Raw genomic sequence first — 11,103 nt, forward strand, 5'->3', positions numbered from 1 at the left:
TCGAAAGCCACAGCTCGGCTTGCCGTGGCCGCAACTGCCTCCTACCCACAGCGGCGTCGTTTCTCCAAGAGCGGGCCAGACCAGTCCTTGCAAAGCTGATGTCAAGGTTCCAGGGCATCACTTGGTCTAATGATGACAAAAGGATGCGCAAAATGCAGCGTTGCAGCCCTAAAGGCGAACGCTGTAGGCAGAGCGTCACTGATCGTTTCTGCTGTCTTTATCATTTCCTTCTCTCACACGAGACTAGGAGAAAGAGGGTTTTTTTTAAAGAATGGATCTTTTTAGTTTTTTTAAAAATATATATACAAGGCTTTGAATTCTTAGAAAAGTTTCCTTTCATTGGATCGGGTGACCTCTGTGCTCGTATTGTCACAACCCGACACTGGCTTACTTTTGAAATCAGCAAGGGGGCAAGGACCGACGGCTCGGGCCTGTCTCTCATCGGCTTCCTGTGGGCCAGGGAAGATCTGAGGACGGTGGCAGGCCTGTGGCGGCAGCGGCGGTGGCGGCTGGCAGTGGTGGGGTTCGCTGGTGTGTGTTCCTTCCAGCCATGAGACCGTGTTATTCAGGGGGCGGCACCCCTCTTTGGAGCTGAAAACCGATATCTGGGAAGTGCAGGTCTTCCTAGAGAACTTGGAATGGGCCGGGAGCAGCTACCAAAGCCAAGGGGCGTTGGCCATTCCCGGGTCATTCACTGGCCTCCACCTGGGCCTGGGAATTATTCAAGCCCAGAAAGTGCTCTGTGTCCAAGTAAGGCTTTTTGAGGGCTCTGTCACCTGAACACTTAGTGACGAAGGCCGAAGTCCCATGGAGTAACCACTTCCGTATCTGAAGATAGCCGGCACCCCCAGACTCACCGCTGATTCCTGTCCCCAGAGTGCGTGAGGTTTGGGGGGCAGCGTGTTGGGGTCCAGATGAAGACCATCACCCCCTCCCCAGATGAGAGTGTTTTCATCTCCGCAGAGCATCGGCTGCTGAAAATCGGACCACGGTCAGGATGTGGCTTATGCGTGGCAACCAGAGACTGGCGTGGCATGGTGACCCGGGATGTACTGGAAGGGATTCACTAGACAATCTTCCTGGGAATGTTGGGAGCCAGGGTCTCACCAAAGCGCTGGCTTCAGCCTCCTCATGAATCTCAAGCACCTCGGGATTGTTAGGTTGGAGCCGAGGGCTGGGGCCATGGACAACAGGCTTCCCATCCCTGTGCACAAGAGTGAGCCTCAGATGAAGGGAGGTGGCCACCCCCAAGCTGGCCACAGGGACCAAGCATGAGGGTGTTGCTGGCGCCCATTGAATCCGTGCCTGTCCTCAGCAAACAGCGCCATCGACGACTAGTTTGGAGCCCCTGACACATGTGGCCATCGTGCCCTCCTGCCAGGCACACGGGAGATTCACGTTCAGCCACCTGGACATGTGACTGTCGGGCGTTGCTTACTGCTCTGAAACCCTCGTGAGGGTCGCTTCAGTCTTAGTGACCAAACTCAACCTCGAAAGCAGACATAACACAACGATCCTTCCTGGAATCTTTGGTTGGATTTGAAACGATCAAGAGCCACGTCCTGCATGCACCTGTGGAGGGAGCTGCCCCGGGCCGGAAGGGCCGGATGTCACAGGGTGAAACCTCTGACCCTGCGCGACACCATAGGACTTGACTTTGGTTTTGTCTTTCTAAAACTAGATCCTGTAGCCCAGAGAAGTGCACTTTGTCAATCATAAGGGTCTTTGTTCCTTCTTATTTCTCTCTTTTTTAACCTCTCGTTCCACCTTTTTTTGTTTTTTTTTTCATGGTGTTTCTTGTCCAATGCAGAAATGTCCCTCACTCCACTAACTGAAGCTTCGAATTCTGGCTTCTGCAGTTTTATTATCTGTGTCAGACGTACAGCCAGACCTGCTTCCTGTCTGCGTTGCCCAGATCCTGTTGCAGTGACATGGAGCCCCATCCAGTTCTCTTTCCACCCCCACTCACCCTCACGCTCTTTGGAAAAAAAGAATCATCTTGTGTGTTGTAGCTCATTTGTTTTGAGAGAAAATCAACAGATCATATTCAGTGTCTTGAATAAATAACTCTATTTTGATATTAGACAACCTAGTTGGTGTGCTCTCTCCATGTCACTTGGTCACTCTTGGGGCCACATGGACACCCACGAATGAAGACAGCTCAGCCTTTTCTCCAGAAGGAAATGGCTGGAGTGCCCCTTTCCAGCACTGCCACATTCAGTAGGGAAAGAGCCCTGCCTGTTCTAAACAGCTGCCATACACAGGGAGTGTGCTTTTTAACAAAGTGTTTCCTTTTCATTATTTTAGTTCAGGCCGGTTGTTTAAAAAAGTCAGTGCTAATGAATTCTCTCTTGTTAGCAGATTGCGAGGAATTTGAGTTCAAGGATTAGGCCTGAGTAACTGGAAGAACCTAAAGTTATAGGGCATGCCTAACTGTTGACGGTCACTTTGGCCTGTCGCAGAGGAACACGTTGCAGTATTTACCGACATGTGCTCTGTGCTGGACGCTACCACGTTCCATCTATGCCACTTTAATTACTTGGTGGGTGTCACATAATTGAATGAGTTCATGGATGTTGCAGTTCCTATTATATGAGGAGGCAATAGATTCAGAGAGGCAGAGAAGGCAGGTCAGCAGATGCTGTCACTCTTAGAATCAGGTTTCATGAACAAGTGAGTGACACAGAAAGTCATGGTGTCCCTTGCCTGCAATCCTAGCTTGTCCCTGCGCTGGAACAAAGCAGGGGGCTAAGGCCATTACTGCCCACCTTGGCTCAGTGCTTCAGTGGAGGGTGTCTGTGGCCTGTGACTCAGATTCTGGCAGATCCAGATCCCAAGCACATGTCTTGAACTGGCAACTTGAGACTAAATGTGAAGTGACCAACTGTCACCTTTAGGGAAACCTATCTTGTCTTCCAGTCTTATTCTTCTGTTTTTTGACCAAGCACATTCCCAGATAGTGGTTTTGGGGTAACATTCTGAGTACCCTAAACCCTAATACAGAAGCCACAGGAGGCCCCCGGGAAGAATCTCGTGCCATCCCTCAGTGGGCAGCCCACAAAGCGTGTGACAGAGTCCCCAGGATGAACACGTATGTGACATGGCTTTTGGGGCTTCGGCGACAATACTGGTCACATATTAATTTCCTTCAGTGTGTTTCTTTATCCTGTAGAGGAAGTGACTGGGTCCACATGATTGCCCAAGATTTATGTAACTTTAATACTCAGATACATGTAACCGTTTGCTGCAGGGATTCCAAAAATGTTTTCCTTTACCCATTGAGGCTCCCAACTTAAATGTATTTATTTGGGAATTTAAACTTCAACTCACTGAACAGAAACCGTTTTTTTTTTTTTTTTTTTTTTTTTTTTTCTTAATTGCCCCCACCACGGTACTGTTCCAAAAGGAAATTTGAGAACATTTTCTGTGTTCACAGAGAGTATTCTCAGCCCCTGTGGGTTCTGGCTGTTAATTACTGTTGACGGAAATCCAGAAGTCACTCTGTGATGTGCATGAGAAGGGGCAGGTGTGTGTGCGGGACAGATTCATGCCCTTACAAAAGGACTTTGTATTTGGCTGAATGTTATTTTTCCAGCCTGGATCCTGTGTCTCTGAAGCATCTGATGCACAGCAAGGTAAGCAAGGCATCCGGATCCAGCTCTATGTGGAGAACAGAGTAGAAGGTGCAGGGGACAGTGGGACTGGGCAGGGAGGATGTCACCTACAGGACTAACCTTTCCCTAAAGCTTGATGTTAACACTCTGAAGATTGAGGCTTTGGTTAGGAATATAGTTGTCCTCAAGCAGAAGGTACTTATTCAGAGACACTCAGGACAGTAGCTGGGTGTATATATCCTACCATCACGGCACAGTCGTAGACGGTGACGATGATGGTGCTATCTTACTCTGTACTGGGGGAGATGAGTAGACTTAAAGCTTTTGATAGTGTGACAACTAAACTGGCTGATAAAATGGCCAGTAAATTAAAGTCAGATGGGAGCTGTCTCATGGTCACAGTTTCATCTTTCCAGCCAGACTCCCCTCTGTCACAGCCTCGTCCTCACAGACCAGCCCAGACTCCTGGCTATATGTCCCACTTCCTGCTCTCCCTGAAGAGAGAACGTCCTCCTGCAGTTGTCCCTCCATCCCACTATCATCATCGTGTTCCCTCCACGGGATCATTACCCTCAGCATATCAACATGCTCTAACGTCGGTCATCGTGAAAACAATGACAAAACAAACCTCCCGTGACGGTACGGCCCCTGCAGCAACGAGGCTTCCACAGAAATGGCCCCAAGCCAATTATCTCATTTCTTCCTTTCCTTGCTCAATCATCGTCTCCTTGTTCCCTAGATCGACTTTATACACGACGTCTCTGATGTGCATTTCTCCATGCCCAGTGCATGTCAAGTCGCTGTGAGAAGGTGTCCGCTCACCCTCTTCCTCTCGCAGCTCATCCCAGTCAAAAGCATCATGCTCTGGGCGTCAGCTGGTGATGTGCAGTGTCCTGTCTTGGAGGGGTCCCTTTCACTGCATAATCAGATAAGTCAGGGTTCTGATTTGCAAGCTGCAGAAACTGACTGGCTAATGTAAACCAAAAAGGATTGAGAGGGATTGTGGCAGCTTTGAGAATCTCTGGAGAACCAATTTGGCAGCTACACAGAACTGCCAACATCAGGCTGCAAAACTTGGCCAAGATGATGACAAAGAAAGCAGTGGATACTGCCCACACCCTGAAACTGGACTCTGGACCCACCCCTCAAAGCACACTCAATGCACCTCCCAGCACAGACCTGCCTGCTGCCACTACTGCTGCCACTGCTCCTTCAGAACAGCTTCTCTGCCACCCATTCCGTTGGGCACTCACTTCTAACTCAGAGACTCGGGAGACATATCTGACTGGCACTGCCAAGTCATGCACCCTGCTCTAGCCGCAAGAGAGGCTGGAAAAGCAAGTATCTAGCCTCTCTGCTTCTAGAATGAGATGTGGAGCAGTGCCTCATCAGGTTGGAGAGAATGCTCAAGGAGAGATTAAGAAGGTACAGCAACAACTATCAGAGACCCCTGGGCTACCCAGATACCAAGGTCACAGGGTGCTCTAAATGCATCTGCAGCTTTGTGACTCCAAAAGTCCAAATCCAGATGCTTTCTGGAACAGATTTTCTAGAATGAAAGGGAGACTTAATCTTGATGTGAAAAACTGCCCCAGGCAGTTTTTACTGCGTAGTTCACGCCCTCTTTGCCCTGGTCCCTTTCACCTTGCCTCTTTTGCAAGAGGTAGCCCGGGAGTCTACTAGTGCGAGTGAAAGTGCAATACCACGTTACCAGAATAAAGAAGGAAGGGCAGAAAACACAGTTGTGAAGCAAGGGGGTGCCCGTGTACAATTCCATCGAGACACTAGAACAAAAGACAGTGACATCAGTCACCCAACACAGCATGTGTGGAACCACGCTCGCTACCGTCTACCCAACAGGGAGGGGAGAAAAGAGAAAGATCACGAGGCAGAAGGGTGTAGGAGATCTGGATGAAACCCTTGACCTACGGACTCACTATACATACCGAAGAGAGGAACCTAAAAACCTTCGAAGGACTTCCTTTCTTCCAAAGTACACACGGCCAGTGACATCCACCCGGTGACCATTTGCCATTGGTAGAAAGGAGGCCACGGCTTGCTCTATCAGTCTCTGGGAAGGCACTGCATCAATGTGTGCATGCAGGTGGCTGGACATTCTGCTGAATCACCTCCATTGTGCCAGGCACTGAGGAGGAGAGGGTCTGATACTTGCAGAGACAATCGTGCACTATGTCTGAGACCCCTAATTTTCCTAATCCTGAGGGAGACGATGCAGTAGTGCTCTTTGCCTCTAGACCCAGTGAAATCCAGCGCAGCATCATATAGAGCAACACATGGGCCCGGCCCTCAGAGAACCTCACTCTGTCTGTGGGCTGGAACTGAAATACCCAGTACTGTCCACTGCGCCCGCTTCGTGTCCTTAAGTACTTTATGTTGTCTGAATTCGGTGCCACACAAGACGCAGGCATGGACCTTGGAGTGGAACACTCATTGGACTTTGCAAAGGGCAAACCGGCTGTGTGTGTGCACTGCACCTGGCAAGTTGGAGGGCTTCCTGGAGACACGGGCCTGGGCTCGCAGGCAGGGCAGTTGTGCCTCAGATGTCTGCGTCCGGGAAGCGGGGCCGTCATGGGTGACAGCCACTACCTCTTCATCCATTGGCCGTGGAGCAACAGTAGCGGTCTGGGCGTGGCTGGGCGCCTTGGCCCCATGACGACGGCAGAGCGCGCCAAGCCATGCGCATGCGCCCGATGCCGAGCCCGACCAAGAGGCTCCCGGAAGTTCCCAGAGCCAGAAGCTGCCTGCGGCTCGGCTTCTCTAGCTGCTGCTGGGGGTGTGCAGCTCAAGGCTTTCGGCCTTGCGTACCGGCGCAGCTGAGCCTGCTGAGGACCAGGGCAGCATGGCGAGTGAAGCGGGCTCCCGGGAGGAAGGGTCTTCTGCCGAACCCTGGATGAAGGTAGGTGTGGGAAAGGGCCCTCGGGAGGGAGGGGCCGGTAGGCCTCTTGGGGAGCAGCCGCCAGAGGCCAGTAATGGCGTGGGGTGTGCGACCCAGGCAGAGTTGGGTGGGACGCCCGAGGAGGCCTCCGGGACCGGGGTTGAAGCTGTGCAGGAAAACGAGGCCTTGGCAGAGAGGGAGGCGGCGGCGACCGGGCGGGAGGTGGCGCTAGTTTTGTTTGAGGCAGTGGAGGTGGTGGAGGTCGCTGTGGAGGAGGGAAGAGGAGAAACCGGAAGAGGCGTGTGAGGAAGGATAAGTCGAGGACAAGGAGGATAAAGAGCTGGAAGACGTGGTGCTGTCCTTGTGGATGTAATGGCGGTGGCGGAGGTCGTTGAGTGGCAGGAGGAGCAGGAAGAGAAGGGGTGATACGAAGAGGGAGAAGAGGAGAGAGAAGTCGAGGAGCAGGATGATGTGGTGCTTGTGTTGGTGGATGTTATTCAGGAGGTGGAGGCAGTGGAGCAGGACGAGGTGAAGGAGGAGCAGGAGCAGTGGAAGGGGGAGTGGGCGCAGCACGTGATGGACGGTGAGAGGGTGGTGTAGGAGCCTGACAGGGAAGAGGAGGAGGAGGAATTTGAGGAAAAAGTTCAGGAAGAAGACGTGGGGGAGGAAACTCTGATGCAACTTGTAGAGCCTGAGGAGAAGCTTGAATAGAAGACCCCGACACAGACTCTGTGGAGCCCCATGTTGTCCTTATCCCCTCTGTAGTCGCTGGAGGCCCTTCAGTTAGAGATGGAGCCCGTGAACAACCAAGCCAGGACGGCCTTTGCTTGTTTGAGGCAGAACCTGGTGCAGAGACGTAGGACTCTTCTCGGTCACCGAAGGTCCATCATCCAGGGCATCCCTGGCTTCTGGGCCAAAGCCGTATCCTTTCGAATCTCGCTTTGTACTGACCGGTAGGAGCATGGGCAAGGGTAATAGCAATCGATCCATGGGACAGCTCAGCATGAGAATATACAGGCTTTTCTGGCCGGTTGCTCAGTTGTTTAGAGAATGGTACTGATAGCACCAAGGACCAGTGTTCCGTTCCTGTACTGGAAAACATCTGCTTGGGGGGTGTGGGGGAAGGTACAGACTGAGGGAAGACGGAGCTGCAGCCACACTCGTGCAAATACAAATACTTATGGCACAGAGACACTAACTGGGGCGGAGAATTAGAAGTCATTCTGGATCAGTGTCGTGAATAGCACAAAGGAGTTCTCATGTAGAAAAGGTGTTTGAAGGACAGGCTTTCCTGACAATAATGCTGTAGGAAAGTGTATGAATTCCCACCCTAGTCAGTCAGAGCTGATAAAGTGCATACTTAGATACAAGCAGAATCACTTTTGCCCCTAGTACATCAGGGACACATAGAGCTCAGCATCCCTCAGAAAGGAGCCCCTCCCTGTGTCAACGTGGACAGTCTCCCATTTAAGGCCACGCAAGGTACCCATTGCCTTGAGTGTGTCTCATGAAAGGCAGGGAGGGCACAGTGCATAAGGTGTGGGAGACACAATGTGTGAGGTGTGGGAGACCCCTGCGCAACACACTCTCCTAGCTGTTTATACATGCTCAGTTGCTTCTAGCGCCTACTTCCGTAGCATGGAAAGGCTCCTTGACCTGAGGCAGATTGTGAACCACCCCGAGATGTTGGCCATGATCAGCGATGAAGATGAAGACTTGCTTAGCTACGTGATCGACTTGGAGGTCAGAACTAGTGAGACTGAGGCTGGAAGGTTGAGCGGGGAAGGATAAGAGAAGCAATTCTTTCAGGCAAACAGAAAAGGGTAGGTGACCTGAAAAGAAATTTTAGCCTTCTCCACTTTGTCATGACAGGTGGAGGAAATCAGGCATCCCATTCACTGCTGCAAGATCATGATGTTCTTTCGGGACAACCCGTACTTCCGGAATAAAGTGATTATTAAGGAATATCTCATTAATGTCACCGGTAGGAGGTGGATCCCAGGATGGGTAGTGAAGGTGTTGGGTTTATCATCGTCAGCATGCTCCAACCCCTTCCTGTATACTTTTCTTCCCTGCAGGATATACGGCATCTCATTCCACTCCAGTTCAGTGGTATCAGGATTATGAACATGAGGCTTATAGCCGCAGGCACCACAACAGCAGTGTTAACTTCTTCTTCAACTGGTTTTCTGACCACAACTTTGCAGGATCTAACAGGATCGCTGAGGTAGGGCCTCACTGCGAAAATTCAGAAATGACCAGGGAGGGTTCCCAGCCTTCTTGGGAATGGTGTCTGAACCCTGAGCGGTCCTGTCCTGGTTCCCCTAACAGATCATCTGTGAAGACCTATGGCTCAATCCCCTGCGGTACCACATGAGGATGCAGGTGCCTGGACAGGGAACCGAGAGGGCAGGTGAGCAGCTCGGGAAGTAGGGGCTGAAATGCATGTTTTGGGGTACCTGGACACTCATTTCACAAGTGTAGAAATTGAAAGACAGGGAATGACACAAACCAGGTCACCCAGGGCATCAAGATGAAACAGGAACATTGGAGAAACTGCACTGCAAAACAAGTTAGAGCTGGGGAAGCTTAAGCCCACTGCACTGTAGTCAGTGTCCGGAGTCGTTTGGACAGAAGCAAAGTTCAATCCTTTACTTCTCTGAACTTAATTCCATGACAGCCAACCCCACCCTCAGTCATTTCTCCACCCCCTTATATTTTGGCTCATCAAATGTTCCTCCTTTCACCCTTTCCACAAAAGGCTATGAATATTTGTACAGTCTCTCATTCCTTTCTCTCATCAATTTTCCATTTTGATAATCAGTGTCTTTTAATTTTCTTGTTTATCTCCTTAGCTTATTCTACTCATACAGAGAACACTGGCAGTGGGGCAGATGTGACGGAGAGCAATTGCTAACACATGGTAAGGGGAAATTGAAGAGGTCACAAACGGGGAAGGGCTAGTTTTTCCTGGGCAGGACCTTGCATAATTAAAGCAATTTTTAACATTTTTCAGAGAAAATGAGTTTTTATGTGTGCTTGTGTGTTTTAGAGTATTCCAAGTTTTTGAGTTGAATATCTCGGAGCATCAAACTTTACCTAAAAAAGCAGAACTTCTAAAATGTGACTTCAGATACAGTGTTCTCATGCTCAGGATTGAAAGAAAAGCAGATCCGGTGATGAAAAATGCAGACAGCAAGACACTTGGATAAAATCGGATTGGTGTGAAGGAGAAATAAACACCATCAAGCGTACGTGTCTCTGTGTATGTGCTTGTGTACTGGATTGGGGTGAGATTATACATAGGTCAAATCCATGTGGGCTTTTTAATTCTTTGTCCAGGAACTGTCAGTCTGTGGAGGATCTGGGCTTATAAAGTTGTAGAGAGCAGATACACCAAGGTTTGGGATTCCGTCTGAGGACTTTTTTTTTCCTTCCCCACAGAGCAGGGGTTGTGGAGAAAGAAGAAAGGAAAGAGAAACAGTTTAGTTTGACACTTCTTGTTTTTCCCAGGAATGGGAGGGTAGTTCAAAGAAAGGACCTAGTGATTACAGAAGTAAAATAATCAGGGTGAAATTTTCTTGCACAGGGTTCCTCCAAATATCCTCTTTTGTGCATATTGTCAGACACGTTAGGAGAATTCAAGGTGGAACTATTAAAGTTCGTTTCTCTTCTGAACCAAACGTCATCCTTAGGTAGATGAATGCACAGTGCTTTGCTGGGACAATCAACCTGTCAGGGCCAGGCTTCCCAGCAACATTTTAAGAAATGGGAATATAAGGTATATGAAGGGACTGTGGGAAAGGACACAAAGGGATGAGGGAAGGCAATGAAGGTGTGGCTTTGTTTCTTGCAAAGGTGACTAAGTGAAAAGATAAACTTTTGGGAAAAAGCAGGTCTCCTCACAGTTGTATGTGAGTGCCGTTGTTTTTCCAGGTGACTGAGTTTGGGCAAAAAATATAAACAGAGCAGGGAGGTGGAGTGGTTGAATATACAACTGCCAGACTTTCACCCATGTGCTGTCTGTCCCTAGATGATCCTAGATGTAGACTTTATTCTTCATATTCCTATTTTCAGATGGTCTAAGCTTTTACGCAAGACCCTGTGTATCAGGTGAAGATCCCAAAATGTAAATAGGTAAAGCCATTATGAGTACATTCCTTTCTTGGTATACTCCAGTGAGAATGCTGTCTTAGTAAATGATACCCCACACCGTATTAGGAACCCAGAAACCTTTCATTTTCTGTGGTGTTTTCAGCATGTTGTGCATAAGGTTAACATAAAAGGAAAGAACGGGACAGGCTTTCTAAGCAGCTTGATCCATCTTGATCCAAACAGCAGGAACCTTTTCCGGTGCCATGTGCTGCTACCTATCTTCCATTGTGCTTGTAAAAGAAAGCAGTTCCAGAAGCCCTGCATGAGAGCAGGTCAGCAGATTTCTGTGTGCCCTTTTCTTAGTATTTAGCGGCAAGTTTAGGGGTCTTACTTAGCGTTTAATGAATGGAGAAAAGGTTAGGAAAGCGTTCTCCAAATACTTATCTCCTGCTAGCCCTTGGTTGCCAGTTTTAACTGTAGCTGCTCTTGGAGTGAAAT

At 49.5% G+C, this 11,103-nt stretch overlaps 1 protein-coding gene across 1 annotated transcript; it reads left to right on the forward strand.

Annotated features, from left to right (window-relative positions):
- Positions 1-6,525: 6,525 nt before the first annotated feature.
- LOC134368664 (testis-specific Y-encoded protein 9-like) lies at positions 6,526-8,922 on the forward strand (the record flags this gene model as incomplete). Its single annotated transcript, XM_063085080.1, has 6 exons — positions 6,526-6,531; positions 7,276-7,431; positions 8,176-8,253; positions 8,383-8,494; positions 8,589-8,737; positions 8,842-8,922. Coding segments are annotated over exons 1-6 (582 nt in total), but the record flags the coding sequence as incomplete, so codon positions are not given.
- Between the last annotated feature and the right edge of the window lie 2,181 nt (positions 8,923-11,103).

The sequence above is a fragment of the Cynocephalus volans genome, chromosome X (assembly GCF_027409185.1).
Source record: "Cynocephalus volans isolate mCynVol1 chromosome X, mCynVol1.pri, whole genome shotgun sequence".
Lineage (NCBI taxonomy): Eukaryota > Metazoa > Chordata > Mammalia > Dermoptera > Cynocephalidae > Cynocephalus > Cynocephalus volans.